The sequence below is a fragment of the Cyprinus carpio genome, chromosome A7, assembly GCF_018340385.1.
Source record: "Cyprinus carpio isolate SPL01 chromosome A7, ASM1834038v1, whole genome shotgun sequence".
NCBI classification, from domain to species: Eukaryota; Metazoa; Chordata; class Actinopteri; order Cypriniformes; family Cyprinidae; genus Cyprinus; species Cyprinus carpio.
This window is the reverse complement of record NC_056578.1, coordinates 33,311,802-33,328,703: the sequence shown is the minus strand read 5'-3', so window position 1 is coordinate 33,328,703 and position 16,902 is coordinate 33,311,802. Positions and strand designations below refer to the sequence as shown.

Sequence of the window (16,902 nt, the reverse complement as noted above, 5' to 3'; positions counted from 1 at the left end):
CATTACGCATTGCTATCAAATGGAATCACAAACACATGATAAATTTGTCATTGCACTGATGCTCATGAAATAATGTCATGTGTGTGCACACGGAGGGGCAGTCGATCTGCAATCACATTTGAGGATGCCTGCTGTAAACCATGCAGATGAATCACCATTAACCACACAAAACACAACACATTAAAGTCAAATATGATTTAGTGAGCAGCTTTATGGAGGCTAAACGCTCTTAAATGAACCAGTTAAACTCCATCTATTGTGTAGCTAAACTAGTGGCTCCCCTCGTAATGGATGTGGTTCGCTTAGGCTTCACTTTCTCAATAATACTTGATCTAAAATGAGGAAGTTGTTACTGTGAGAGAAGTTTTGTGATGAAAACTGTAATTCAGATGTCAAAACAGTTTTAATAGTCTCTGTCAGCCAAAAAAAGTTGACTGAGAAAGCCAGGAGAAGAGCTTGAAGCAGGAGACAAAGCGATGATAAATGAGTAGAGTTTATTGAAAATCTTAGTTGTGTATATGTTTCAGTGTTCAGATTCCCCCGCCTGACCAGCACAAATACAACAAGTGTTATTATAGCACAGACCACAGCAATGGAAAAAATGACTGCTTCACTACATCATCCTTGAAATGGAGACATTCTCTTGATCTCTTACTCATGAAGACAAATATCCACTGAAAGCACACAATCATAAGACTAAACAGCAATGGAACAAAATAAATATAAATGACTATATCCCCTTGAATGAATCAATGATATGAGTAAATAAATGATTAAAAATGATTATATGATTAAATGGAAAAATAAATTAATTAATGATATATCCTATGTGAATGAAGAGTAAATTAATATTAAAGAAATCAAAGCACAAACCAAAATGTATGGTTGCCCCTCTAAAAATTAATTTCTAATTACAATTTCTAAATAAATGACTAAATAAATGCAAAATTGTATATCGCAGATTATATTATCAGAATAACAATTTGAGTGAAGAGTAAAACTTGAGAAAATGATCTTACTGTGCTATTTATATATAGACTGCAACAATGTTCTCTCCTCAGTGTTTTTAGTTTTTTTTTTTTTTTTGTTAAGTACAAAGTATATTTCTAAATCAGTGACATCCAAAATGAAATAAAAATATTTACCCAGTTTAGTACTAAAAATTGAATGAGGTTTTTTTGCTTTCTGACTCCGATGGCAGATATTTTATTTGTTTTAAGCATAAACTTGTTTAGCAAAGAGAGTAAAAAGATAAGCATTGCTTGATAGAAAACTTCTACATTAAGAAATTATATTTAAAGGGTTAATAGTTAGTAAGGTAGCTAAGTTTAGGTATGGGGTAGGATTAATTGATCTAGAATGTATCATGAAAAATAAGGTGCATTAATATAAAGCTTTATAAGTACTTAATAAAGAGCCAATATGCAAGTAAAATGCATCTAGTTAATATTGAGAATTGTTCTTTATCCACCTTATTTTTTCTGACATTCGTGAACTTTTATGTGCGGGCTTCTTGGTCTCTTCCGCTGGCCCAGCTATTTTTAGCTGTGTACAAAACAGCTAGTTTTGATATGCTTGATTCCAAACTGGTGTGTCTTGCCATATTGTTTTAATGTATTGTTTTAATTATGAATACACTGGTTTGTAGTGCAAACATTTTACCATTTACTGCACTTTGTTATTCTTTTCCTCATTATTTCCTTCAGCGGTTAATGAACCGAAGTTCTGCATATTCACAGAAAATGGCTTACTTCCACGTTAAAAATAAGGTACATAAAGTGTTACCAAAATATTTAGCTACTTGTCGTGGAAACAACAGGAAAAGTACTGAGGAAGAAAGTTATTTTTAATAGGTTTCATTAATAGAAATTGCAGATCCTAGCGCGACTATGCTGACGCTTGTGCTCGATGTTATCCTGAGTCAGTTCAGCCTTCTAATCGACAGACAGCATATCAAACATAGATTAAAGAAAAATTGCTGTACTTAATAGATCTAGCAAATTTTTGTCTGATATTTTTAAAGATTGCGCGTTAACAACAATTGGAAACTGATATAAATAATGTGTATTATATATATTCCATCATTATTTTATAATTTACAAATGCATTGACTGTATTAATCACATGTTATGGTGTTGAACATCCTTAATTTATTATGAATGCCTTTCCTTAAAGATTGATTAATGTTTGGACAAGTTATCGCTAGGGACCAGATTGTAGCTTCATTGATTTAACACCTCTTGTTTCTGCTATGTTTTCTTTGTGTTTTCTGCCGCTGGAAGATCTTCCCATCAGGTTGACAATCTCATTTTATGCTGGATGTGATTTCCATGTCTTGATCTGAGAGATCTGTTTATCTAAAAGACCAGGATTACATCAGTCATGAGTGAACGAGATCAATCTACCGCTTAGATGTCAGTAAAACTAAAACTATAATTTTTAAATATTTTTGTTAATTAAAATAAAATAAACACTCCAAAAAAATCTTAATTTTTAAATTACCCTAATTAATCTAATTTTTTGTTTTGTTTTTCTGTACAATTAAATATAAACATTCTAAGACTACTCAGTCATTCCAATTACAGAAGATAAGAAGCAAATATAACATTTTTTTTGTTTGCTTAAAACAATGAAAAATACATTTCAAGTAAAAGTTAGGTTCAGTTCAGCGAAAGTTACCTGATGTTTCTGAGCCCATCGGCAGATTGCTATTATTATTATTATTATTATTATTATTATTATGTATTTATTTATTTATTCTAGTTTTAAACAAAAATATATATATATTTTAATATTTTAAGTCATTTTGCTTCTCAGGTAAATGGATCTTGATTTAAGGATGTTTAGAACATGCAAACATGAAAAGTGACAATAAATGCACAAACAAATTAACTAAAATTAAAATAGAAACTGGAAAATGAAAATAAAAAACCCTTACAGAACATTTTAAAATTACTATTCTGAATATTAAACTATAATAGTATATTAATGATATTAAAATAACATGCAGAATCATCTCACCTTTCTCTCTCTATGGCCTCCATCACTGAAGAAGACTCGTCCAGATCTCCATCTGATTCCATCTAACTTCACACGCTTGTATTTTTCTGTTTTCAAGGCAGTAGAAAGGCAGTGGAGTCAAGCAGGAGTCATCACATCAGTACTTCAGTACTGGCTGGGTCACACAATCCTCGCTTTCCCAATTGTTCTTTGCATGTACGATCCAAGTATCAGGCCCCATGTTAAAAAGTATGTTTATGTGAACGTGTTCTCTGTGTCGCCTGTGTGTAATGGTGGCCAGGTCTACATAGTGTGTTCTGCAGTAAATTTGAGCATCATGCCAGTTCATGACCATGTCAATGTAATTTAAACTTGTCCTGGAAGTGTGTCCTGGCTCCATCTGTAAGGAGTAGATTGACAGAGAAACATTTTGAGAAAAATGTGAAGTGCCATACAATTAACTATAAGTTTGCATTTATTCATAGAAAATATGGACAAACTCATCCTCAAAATGGCTTGAAAAAGTGATTTTATAATATATAAAATATAATTTATATTTGCTTTTACTTTTTTAATGCAATATACATTTGTCATTGCTATCTGTATATTTCATAGTTTCAGGATCGACAGCATTATTTAAAATGATGGATTGAATCCAAAATGTGATGATTGACATCATTTAGAACATAGCATAAGAAATTAGCCTTCTGTGGCTCCCTCTGATCACCACCAGAGGGAAACTCACCGAGTACTAACCGAATCTTTTGGGACTTCATTTCCCACAATGCCCCATGCCTGAGACTAATCACCTGCACAAGAGCCTTTATTGCCCGGCTCTTTCTGTTGGCGCCTTTCACAGATGGTAGCCATGGTTTGTTGGTCCTGTACTTACCCAAGAAACCAAATCACAGGACTCTTAATGACTACAGAGACCTGTTGCTTTAACATCTGTGATCATGAAGTAATTTAAAAAGACTTGCTGCCATCTACTTGAAGGACATTACTGACCCCTCAAGGTTGGACTCCCTGCAGTTTGGTTTGCAGAGTAAATAGGTCTGTGGACGATGCAGTCAATATGGGCCTGCACTACATCCTCCAACATCTGGACAAACCAGGGACTCCAGCAGTGATCTTGTTTGTGGACTTCAGCCTCAGCCAACACCATCACTATCCCGGACACCCTTCAGAATAAACCACACAGCCTCTGTGTACCCACCTCCATCTGTCATTGATCACTCAGTTTCTTGACAGACAGGCAGCAGTTAGTGAAAGCCAGAAAACCACATCCAACACCCGCACCATCAGCACTGAGCCCTCAGGGCCAAGCGCTTCTCTCCCCACTGCTCTTCTTCTCCTGTACACAAATGACTGCACCTCTAAAGACCCCTCTGTCAAGCTCCTGAAGTTTGCAGATGACACCTCACAGTCATCGACCATTCAGATCTGAGACGAGTCTGCTTATAGACAAGAGGTTGAGCAGCTGGCTGTCTGGTGCAGTCACAACAACCTGGAGCTGAACACACTCAAAACAGTGGAGATGATCGTGGACTTCAGGAGAAACCCCCCTGCACTCCCCCCACTGACCATCATGAACAGCACTGTAGGGTCATTCAGGTTCCTGGGCACAACCATCTCTCAGGACCTGAAGTGGGACATTCACATTGACTCCATTGTGAAAAAGGCCCAGCAGAGGTTGTACTTCCTTCATCAGCTGAAAAAGTTAAACCTGCCAAAGGCGCAGATGACACAGTTTTACTTGGCTATTATTGAGTCGGTTCTGTGGTCTTCTATAACTGTCTGGTTTGGGTCAGCCAGCAAATCAGATTTAAGAAGACCGCAACGGACTGTTAGAACAGCAGAAAGGATCATTGGTGTGGACCTTCCCAGTCTTCAGGACTTTTACAACTCCAGAGTGAAGAAACAGGCAGGAAACATCATCAAAGACCACTCTCACCCCGGACACAACCTGTTTGCACTTCTTCCCTCAGGCAGATGCTACAGATCTCTGTGCACTAGAACATAAGTATTATGTAAATACATATGCATATCTCTTTATTTATACAGTTCTATATAGATTAAAAATGTATATATTTATTTTGTTCTCATATTAGATGTGTATGTATGCATGTATGTATGTATCTCGGCAGCCCGTTCAGCCTTCCAAACCCTCAAGGAGAGATTTACGACCGCATATATCTTGTACCATCCCGACCCAGAATGAGAGTTCACTGTAGAAGTGGATGCATCCAGCACTGGCATTGGGGCAGTTCTCTCTCAACGACATGGTAACCGGCTTAAATTATACCCTTGCACTTGTTATACCCGCAAACTCAATCCCACTGAGCAAAATTACGATGTGGGCAACCGAGAACTTCTTGCCATGAAGGTCGCCTTTGAGGAGTGGCGTCACTGGCTTGAGGGAGCCAAACACCCCTTTACTGTTCTCACTGATCACCGGAATCTGGAATATCTGAAATCAGCCAAAAGACTCAGTCACAGACAGGCAAGATGGTCACTGTTCATCAGCAGATTCGACTTCACAATAACCTACCGTCCAGGCTCTCAAAACACTAAGGCGGATGCCCTTTCTCAATTCTGTGAATCATCCACACTGTCCCCCAGTCAGGAATCCATCATTCTGTCTACCATCATTCTCACACTCATTCAATGGGACATCATGACTGAAATCACAGACGCTCAAGTCACCGAACCACCACCAGCTGAAACTACACCTAATCTCATATACATTGGCGCAACAATCCCAACTATCAGCCAGGTCAGTGGGTCTGGATGTCCATTTGCGATCTTCATCTCCAGTTACTTTGCGAGAAGCTCAGTCCCAGATACATTGGTCCATTCAAAATTCTCAGACAAATAACTCATGTTTCTCCTGTTTAACCTTGTAACAATAAAACAAACTTCATGTTCACGGGAAGAAGGAGGCGGGAACCGGTGAACCCTCAAATAAAACTTTAATAACAAAATAAACACAAAACAGTGCGACAGCCCCTCACGGTCGATTGCCGCGCAGAAACAAAAACCAAACACAAATTAAAACCCAGGCCTGGTCCTCTCTCGTCCTTCACTGTCATCGCTCCTCTTTTGTATCCTCCCAATCTCCTCCGTGGGACTCGAGACCGGTGAGTGGAGCAGGTGTCGCTCATTTCCCAATCACTCCACCGGCCTCGCTCCGTTCCCACTCGTCACATACCCCCATCGCCCCTCGCAGGCCGGGGGGTACTCCCGAGACTGCGCTCTACTATCCCCCCTCACGGTGACCTGCGGGAACCTGGGGGTAAGGACAGACGAGGCGAGAGAAAAGGAGGTGGAAGGATGAGGAGCAACAGAGACGAGAGAGGGGAGAGAGGAGAAAAAAAAAAAGTTGTTTCAGTTCCCAGACACGCTGCCGCTCGGCCCTCCACCAGCTGGGTGAACTCCTCCGCGGTGCCTGGCGGTGGCACTGGACGGCCCTCGGCGGACGGCACGACACTCCTCCACCGCCCGGTGGACGGCGACAGCTCCTCCAGTTTCGGGCAGCCGTCAGGAGTCCCCCGTTCCCTGCTCCTCTCCGTTCTGGCAGATGGCAGCAGGCTCCGGCCCCCTGGCGAATGGCGCCGACTCCTCCGCTCCCTCATGGACGGCAGCCACCCCTCCACATCGCGGGCGGCCTGTAGCGAGTTCGTCCGTCCCCGGCAACTCACTCCAGCCCACCGCCTCGAGCGTCCGCAGTGCCAGACTGCTACGCCCTACTCGATGGCACCGCGGATTCACCCCAGCGGCGAGGGATCTTCGGCGGCGCGTCCCTCCTTCCTCCCGGGTTTTGGCACCAGTGTAACAATATAAAAACTCCATAATCATGGGAAGAAGGAGGCGGGAACCGGCGAACCCTCAAATAAAACTTTAATAACAAAATAAACACAAAACAGCGTGACAGCCCCTCACGGTCGACTGCCGCGCACAAACAAACCACAAAATAAAACCCAGGCCTGGTCCTCTCTCGTCCTTCACTGTCGTCGCTCCTCTTTTGTATCCTCCCAATCTCCTCCGTGGGACTCAAGACCAATGAGTGGAGCAGGTGTCGCTCATTTCCCAATCACTCCACCGGCCTCACTCCGTTCCCACGGCTCTCGGCCCCGCCCCACTCGTCACAAACCTGTTAGCCAGCACACCCCATTATGGGACTCACAGCTGAAAGTGCCCTACCTAACTTAAAATTGTAACAGTTCCTTACTTCAGTGTGTTACACACATAATTGATAATAGTTGATAATGCATTATCATAGTTGATAATGCTCAAAAAAAATTAAATTTATAGACACTGAAGTGCCTTGAAATGTTTTTTACCACACTGAATTTTTTCTTTATTTGATATAAAAATGCATGAAATCAGTCCTGGAGCAATCTAGAAAAGTAATGGGTTGAAAGTCAAATGTCTCATGAGTTTCTATTTCAAATCTGAAGGAGGTATGGTTATGTTCTGGGCAACACTCCACATGCCTGTCCATGCAGCCATGCTTGGACAGAGTGGGGAGAGCAGCAAGACAACCCCACTGGGGTACAGAACAGAACCATTATATGCATACATAATTACAATTCACAATTACATAAATTGTAAATGAAACATGATAGAGAATGCTTCCAGTGAAGTGACTGTAAAGAAAGAAACAAAGTTAGATCGGATAACAGGTTCATTTGGTGGAGTTGGGGTTGGAGGAGGGAGTTAATTGCAAGCAGTGATGCAATGAAAGAGACGCTGAAGAATGGGAATTTAAATAGACCGCATGTGATTGGTGTCAACACTGGATTGGTACACGTCAGGAACAGCTGACTGTCGGCTGATGCAAGCTTGACTAATGTGGCCTGCCTAAACTAACGCAATGCTAAATTTCAATCAGGACCACTTCCGTCAAGTATTTTTAAGACAATTATATTGCATACAGTTCGTGTTGGCGGTATGGTTATGTTCTGGTTATGCAACACTCCACACGCCTGTCCATGCAGCCATGCTTGGACAGAGCGGGGATAGCAGCAAGACAAACCCCCAAAACAACCATATGCCAAAACTTCCCAACACAACTGAATGGCCAGCGATGGGAAATGATGGCTTAATACTATATTTATGGGGGAAGCATCACCCCAACTCAGAAAGGGAGCATACAACAAGCATGTTGCTTAAGCTGCTTATGCAAATATTTGAATGTACGTACAGGGGGAAGCATACACCCCTAGCAGCAGCAGTCTAATACGACGGCAGTTTGTATATTATCCATTTTTAAGTGTCTAACATGCTGTAAAATCACATTAAGGGGGAAGCGTCACCCCAAGTTAAGCAATCGAGGGTGTGCAACAAGCATGTTGCTTAAAATGCTTAAGCAAATGTATGATTGTAAAGGGGGAAGCATATGACCCTTGCTGTGGCACGAGGAGCATGTTATATGCATTTAAGCTGTAAATTGCATAATTGTGGGTGGTAGTCCAGCAGGGGAAGCATACACCCTTCGGAAAAACTTAGAATGACAGTCCAATCTGAATGAAAATGCTCCACTAAGCACCTCAGCCGGGAATAAGATACCCAAACCGGCGAAATAATGGTAATCGGTTTGAGAGGGGTGGGATAACTTCTAGTAAACGACCGTAGTAAATTCACAAATTCCTGCCATGTACACGTGTTTAAAGCACGATTACGTTGTGTATCTGTGTAATCACATCAAAAATTCCTGGTCATCGAGAATGGGACGAATGTGGATGCGGCATACGCTGTTACATTTCGGTGATTGTAGACTACCGACCATACAGTAGAGAATGGTGTAATAGTGGACGTAGAAGAGGTAAAATTTCCCCCCCCCTAATTTATACAATTAACACACATTAGAAAGGAGAATCACTTGCTGTGTTATGAACTGTCATAGTCTGCAACTCATGGACGGCGCAGTAAGCTGACTGTCCCCTGCTTAGCAACATTTCCTCAGTTTTCAGCTTGGCCACCATACAATGATCGTGAACAAGCCCTCAAATGAAAAATTAAGCAAACTGAGCAAATTTGGCCTTTGTCATGTGTATTAATTATTACAGATTCATAATAAAAACCCGATTTGGAAATGCTGTGTGATAGCCTCGGTTGCAAACTAATTTCTCTGTATTCATAAGAGCTATGCTCCTTTGATTCATTGGTTTCGCAACACTTTGTGAGAATTTGTGTATGTTTCCATCTTAAGCACGAGTTTTAAAACTTTTGTTTTGTATCAGAATGGCTACAATTAATTCCAGAGCTGCATTACAGAGTGTGTAAGGCGATAGCTATTTTCCCCTTAATGCTTTTAACATTAAGGAAGAAAAATTAGGGGTGAGTAAGGATGATATAATTATCAACTGCTGAGAGCTATATCGGTTTCGGCAAAGTTGTACGATATACATAACGGCCTTTATGTGTGTATGTGATCAAGTTCTCAGCTACATGACTGAGTGCACCTAATGAACACTAGGGGTTCAAATATAGTCTGTTTATTACAAGCAAAGGTGCAAGAAAGTTATTAAAAATATAGTTCAAATGTGTTTTTTTTTTTGTTTTCCTCTGGTGCTTGGAATTTGCTGGCATTGTGAGAGCCACTAGCATGTCCCAACAGTCAAAAGCAGGGGCACATGTAAACACACATAACCAGATAACATACACTGCCTCATGTAAAAAGTCCACCGAATCTGTAAATCGGAATGACAAAAAGAGTGTACATGTAAATGTGGCTAGTGGTATCGGCCTTATAGGCCTATTGTATAGAAGCCTACTAGAGCCGAATAAACGCTGGTCCCTTCATTGACGCTGACATGCATCTGAATCAACCGCGACCATCTCACACAGCTTAATTGTAACATCAACCTTAGAAACTGGAAATAAACACCCATGACATATTGAGATTACGCCACTAAATACAGCGAACCCCAGTTGAAAAATGCACTACACGAGAATGCTTGTGTTCACATTTAACCCTGTTCTCATGGCCTTATCGGCGCACCTCGAGCGACGGCATGCTCTAGGGTGGCGTATTGCTCCAGTGCGGCAAACCACAGATATGTACATGCTACCGCAAATGCGCTTAATATTTCTCCTACCGGCGTAAACGCCCGAAGTTAACCAGGCAATATACACAGCGATATGGATTGAAAAGAGCATTCCCACTTATCTTCAATGTGGATTTCAGATACTCCTGGAAACATGCCGCAACAGTTTGATTTTATAAAGCAGTGATGCATTGAAGAGACGCTGGAAGAATGTAAATTCTAAATAGACTCGCATGTGAGTGAAAAGCCACCACTCTGGATTAGTACACGCCAGAAACAGCTGGATCAGTCGGCTGATGCAAGCTTGACTTACATGGCCTGCCTGAACTAACACGATGCTGAATATAAGTGATTTATTTGAGCACTAGAAAAATACAATAAGAATAATTAGAGTAAGAAAAATAAATAAGAAAAATAAAAAAGAAACTTTGTATGCCAATTACAGAACATCCTGAGATTGCTAGAAATGCAGCATTTACAATGAATTACAATGAAAATACGTGCTGATGGCCAGTTATAGAGATGATAATCATAAATGCGCCATAAAGTCAATAAATCACATATAGATAGCGTTCACATTGATAGCCGTGATTACACAGTAATAGCGTGCTGATTTGCACTCAAACAGATGGTAATCATGCAGATACAGGCACATTCAGATGACAGGTGCGTCAGAGCGCACGTCACAAGTATAAACAATATACCACCAAAAGAAAAAGCCGATCGCTAAGTTCTGCCTCCATCAGATGACAGGTGCGTCAGAGCGCACGTCACAAGTCGTCACAAGAGAGCGCCAGAATTCAAATAAACAATCTTCTGCCTATCTTTAACTTTTTTTTGGTTAATCGTCAAACCATGCCGTTTTTTTACTACCAAGATGCAGTTTCTAAGCGTGAGTTATTCCATAACGGATACAAACAATTCTGCCCCTGAAGAACTCAAATATAAACAAAGGAATTATCATCCATATTAAAACGTTATTGCTTCGTTGGCCTAAACTTGCTCCATGAGATTTCATTCAGCGGACCCTTACCTTTCTAACTAAACTGGGATTTATAGCTGTGGATGTGTTTATGACTCGTTATTACGACGAATCTGGTATGTACTGCATTTTCATTCTTCATGTTTTGATGTGTACTGCTTACACAAATTTAGCAAATACATTCTTTATAAGCTTTCCATTAAAAAACAGCAATTTGTCATCGATGCTTGAGGCTTAGATCTTTATAATGATATATAGTTTGTCAAGATTAAATTTGTCCCGTTTCATTTAATCTATTCATAAATATTCATATAAATATAAGTGCAAACAAGGGGAGTTCAGGACGCCGGCGTGGGTGTGCAGGTTAACAGGTTAAATTCAAAGCAGTAGATCTGTGTATGTGTTACTGTATATTGGATAATTGCACTGTTTATATAATAATTCAATAATACAGTTTTAATCGTATCAGATCAGTATGGAGCACTGAGAAGTGATGTTTATATGTTTATGCTGAAAGCACACAACACATTTGTTAATGTATGTCTTTAATAAAACTGTTTTTAATCCAGTTATCTTTTGAGGCTGCTTATTTGATATTGATCACATCTTGACATCTTGATATCACCTATGATATTGATCACATCTTGCTATAAGGATTTTTTTTTTTTTTTTTCTGGAAAACATGATTTAAGAATGTGTTGAGATCAGGTTTCACTGCAAATATTGATTAACTTCCTCAGTATATTGTCTTGTTTTCCAGCACAAATGTCTAATCATCCTTGCATCAAGATACATTATTAGAGATCCAAAATGATTTAAGATAAGAGCATTATCAATATATTCATCAAATTTAAGTGGGTATTTGCTTAAAATAAAACATAGAGACTAATATTATATCTTAAGTCAATTTGTTTCTCAAGTAAATGTTTCTTGATTTAAGAATGTTTAGATATTTGTACTGAAAAACAAGACAAAAATACTAAGTACACTTTTTTTCTGTAGTGTGTATAAGATCTGAGTATGAATTTTATATATTGTATGTTTGTTTGTTTTTTAACTCAAATCAAAGAGATCTATGAGTACTGTATAATTTCTTACCAGTTTGGCAAAAGAAGTTGTCAATCTCAGTACATAATCTGTCAGCCCATCGTCCAAACTGATTTACAAACCCACAGGCCTCATTTGTGTTGGACAAGTCCGGCTCCAAGGGTTTCCACATCGCATAGCTGATCGGTGTATTTTGATACGTCCAACCCCAAACGGATCTGTAGAAACCAATCCAGGCCACAGACTGAAAGTTCACAGCATTTGCTGCCTCCTTTAGTTTGGCTCTGTCTTCATCGCTCTGAACCGTCGCCAGATCCGTGTATTTCTCTCTACAATACGATTGCGCTTCTGTCCATGTCTTTGGCTCTTCGATCAGGACGATTCGATACAGGTCACATGAAGCCTTGGACAGCATTCCTGCTGCAGGAAAATCAAAAGTGTTAAGCTGCTCTAAACCTCTGATCTGACATCAGTTTCTTTCACTAAATCTCACCGAGAAAAACAACGAGTTGAATCTTGTTCTGTATCATCTTGTCTTCACAGGTTTGTTCACTGAAAGGAACATTACATGTTAATATGACATGCTGGTTAGGTTTCTGATATTGCCAAGGAAATAGTTTTCTCTATAGTCAAGAGGATTTAATGGAAATGAGCAAGCAGACATGGCTGCAAAACATGTTCTTGCAGAAAGAATCAATGAATGCAAAACCCACTCTTTGACATAAGAAAGCCCCTTACTCAGCCTGTAAAGGCTCGGCTTAGATGAGCACCGTCTGTTGTTTTTCGATTAGTTTAACTTTAAATCAATTATGGCTGATTTCAGCTGTTAAGACATTTTTTTTACTGCTGCAGGATTTTGACTTTTTTCTTTTATATAAATTAGGGTTAAACTTACTTATTTACATCAAATCTGATTATACTTATTTAAGGCTAATAAGCTTTAAAGTTGAAGTAGGTGATTTATTTAATTATTTATTTTTCATTTTTGCAGCCATAGAAATCCAACAAACCCCAATTTACCTGCTCTGGAGGCGACTGGAAGCGATCTTCTGTGGCAGTAAAGTGTCTTCTCTCAGCAGACTTGTCTTTTACTATCTACTCTAAATGCTTTATGTAAAATCTATTGTCGGTACTGTACGTAGGCAGCTGGACGTTGTTCTGATTTGCCCAATGTGAGCTCTTTACATTCAAACAGCATCAGGAAACGCAATGATGCTTTTAGAAGTGCTTTTTCACAACTATAAACTTGTAATGCAGAATTTATTGAACTTTGTTTTCCTTAATCATTTTTAAATTAAAGTACCAGCCGTACCTAAAGTGCTAGAAAAGAGAGAGTCCATAGTTTCTGTTACATCATCAAGTTGTTCTGAGGTTTTGGATATGCTGAGGAAAATAAGATAAATCAGGAAGATTACTTACAAAGCAGTCTTTTGTGGTAGAAGTGATGGTTCTTCCATACTTGTAACAAGGAGTAGAATTTACAGTTTTAGCTATATGAAGTTTGAACAAGACTGGATAATGATCTGAGATATCATGGATTGGCTGCATAATTTCAACACGATCAACATCAATTCTATGTGACAGTATTAAATCTAGAGTATGATTTCAACAGTGAGTAGGGCCTGAGATGTGTTGTTTAACCCCAATATAGTTCAGAATGTCTATGAATGCTGATCCCAATCATTATCAGCATGGATATTAATAATCAAATCAATGTGCAGAATAACTTGTGTCTTTGAATGGTTCCAAAGAAATGAATGGAAATGTGTGTAGATTTTCTTTTTTTGTGATCAAATTTTTTATTTATTTTTATACATACAACAAACATAAAAAAAACAAGAACAACAACATACAACAACAACAGACACCATCTATATATTTTAAACCATTATACATGCTCCATGAATAACTCTGAAACATACAAGATGATGAGTCAAGTTTTCAGAGGTTAAACTGAGGGTAGACCACACCCTCTCCCAAGTCGGCAGATAAAACAAGGTCAGATAATTCCCGATTCCAAACAGTTTTGTCAGAAAAAGGCATTGTAATGCGTTCAACAATTCCACCACACACCGAGGAAACAGATGTTAGACCAGAAGATGGCGCAATCCAATCCCACACAAAATTAGATCTCCTTAAAGTAACTCTATATGCCAAACCACCCGACTGTGCAATCCTTTTAAAATTCAAATGAAATAACTAAAGATATTAGTGTCTGTTGTAAAAATAAAAGTAGCACAGAAAAAGGAACGACAAACAACTTTGAACAAGAACCAAAACAGACTGCACATTACCGAGAATATAGGTCTGCCTAAGAAAAAAAAACAGACAAATATTTGGATACGTGACACACCATAGCAAAACCTGTCCCCCAAACAGCCCAGTGTCAAGAACTAGTAATCAGACCTTCTCTCCATTAGCTCAAAAAAAAAAAAAAAAAAAAAAAAAAAAAAAAATCCAAGCTTATCAGTCACTAGACAAGATTGCAGGATAGAAGAGCACAGCAGAACTTAAGTGTCCACGTTCACCTTGTTATTCTCCTCTCCTGGGCAGTTAAGATGCCTTCTTCTGTGGCAGTGAGCTGATAGAATCCTCTGCTTTATGAGAAGAGTTGAACATCATCTGCTCACCGTTGTGCCGTAGTTTAATTATCGCCTAATAGATGAGAAATGGCTGCAGACCCAGTGCTGTCATCCTCCTAAGGACTGGGTTGAGGTTCCTTCTCCTGGCAGACGTAGCTGGACTGAAATCAGGGAAAAACACCAGCATGACATTATCCTGCGTATATATTTCACCAGGTATGCCTGCTGTGCACCCTTCAGGATCGCCGATCTGTCTTGCCATCTCAGCACACAAAAGATAATAGTATGCAGCTGCTCGGAGTTACTTTTTCTTCCATCATACACGTGATGAGCCCGCTCAATCTCAATATCGCATCCTTTCTGCGCAGGAATCATTCGGAAAGATTATCTCTGAGAAAGCCGGCTGCATCGAAGCCTTCCATCCCCTCTGGTAACCCCACCAGTTATACGTTATTTCTCCTGCTCCTATCCTCCTTGTTTGTCATTTTTTGGTAAGTTGTTCTAGCTTCTTTCTCAGGTTCATGACTGTTCTCCTATCCTCACGTGCAGCTGCTTGAACAGAATCGACCCGGTCACGTGTTTGTTTCGCCACAATGGCAAGCTTTTCAACTTCTGCTTTTAGCTCTTTTACAAAATTGTTGGTTGCTAGTATGTTCATATGTAGGTCATGCAATACCAGGGAGCAGTACAGAGTCTATCACATCTCTTACTGTCGAGGCCAAAACCGAAACCAAAGTACTTTGCTGCTCTTTAAGTGCTAGCTTGATACCAATTGCAATGGCGCTGTCGAGATCCTCTTTAGTGATGGTGGAATCTTTGAATTTTTTCTTTATTGGCGATTGATCAATCACTCTTTTCCGATTGTCGTTGACCGTCGAAGTACTCATGATGGAGTAAATAGAAAGTGGTTCAAAATTTACTATCAGGATTGTAGAATATTTGACAAAGTGAGCAGAGTGAAGGACTATGCATGCACCGCCGTCAAAGGGTCACATAATCACCCTGAAATGTGTGTAAATTTTCTGTCTGTCCAAATTAATGCTGATGATGTGACTGTTTGTGAGTGTTTTGTTTATTTCACGTGATTTCAAGTACATTTTGTAATGTTTGGCAGCTGTTTTATTACAAAAGTTTGCAAGAAAGTAGTAAAAATGAATTTTATGGTGGCTAGCTGACAATTAAGAAAATTAAGTGTGACCGCTTTAATGGAGAGATTTTCACAGAATGTCTTTAATCCTCAGTGCATTTTAATATTTACATTTACATTTAGTAATTTTGCAGATGCTTTTATCTAAAGCAACTTACAACTGGGGAATACATAGATGATTCTTCTTAAAGTGGAAAACAAACACAGGAAGTGCTTGTAATACCAAGTTTTAATTTAGGCATTGTAAGTACAAGCTAGAAAGGTAAGGAATAAATAAAGAGAAAAACAAAGGTTTTTATTATTATTGTTATTATTATTATTATTATTATTATTTTTTAAATTTAGGATGAAGTCAAGTAGCATTGAAAGTGCTGAGTTTTCAGCTGTCACTTGAAGATTGTCAGGGATTCAGCATACCGGATAGGGGTGGGAAGATCATTCCACCAGCCAGGAACAGTAAACGAGAATGTTCTGGAAAGTGATTTTGAGCCTCTCTGTGATGGTACCACAAGGCATCGCTCACTAGCAGATCTCAGACTTCTGGAGGGGATGTAGATTCTTAGTAGTGAGTGGAAGTAGGCATGTGCTGAGCCTGTGGCTGTTCTATATGCAAGCATCAATGTCTTGAACTTCATGTGAGCCGCAATCGTCAGTCAGTGCAAGGAAATAAAGAGAGGTGTAACGTGGGCTCTTTTGGGCTCGTTGAAGACTGGTCGTGCCGCTGCATTCTGAATCATTTGTCGAGATTTGATTGTGCTTGATGGAAGTCCAGCCAGAAGTGCATTGTAGTAGTCCAGCCTAGAAATGACCAGGGCCTGGAAAAGAAGTTGTGCAGCATGCTCCATTACAAAGGGCCTGATCTTTCTGATGTTGTGCAATGCAAACCTGCAAGATCGAGCAGTCTTTGCAATGTGGTCTTTGAAGGTCGGCTGGTCAACAAAGATTACACCAAGATTTATGACTTTGATCTAACCTATTCTGATTTTAATATTTGTTGTATTTGTTGACAAATAATAGTTTAAAAGTCTACTTCTGTAAAATGTCAAAAAAAAAAACCTACCCCAATACGACTGATGTTTTTTTCTACATGAA

At 39.4% G+C, this 16,902-nt stretch overlaps 1 protein-coding gene across 1 annotated transcript in view; it reads right to left on the bottom strand.

Annotated features, from left to right (window-relative positions):
• LOC122145792 (secretory phospholipase A2 receptor-like) overlaps positions 1-12,572 on the bottom strand; it is a 19,892-nt gene extending 7,320 nt beyond the window's left edge. The window contains exon 1 of the mRNA XM_042761385.1: positions 12,133-12,572. Coding sequence (XP_042617319.1) covers positions 12,133-12,496 — 364 coding nt within the window. The 5' untranslated portion in view covers positions 12,497-12,572. The remainder of the gene's footprint in view (positions 1-12,132) is intronic.
• Between the last annotated feature and the right edge of the window lie 4,330 nt (positions 12,573-16,902).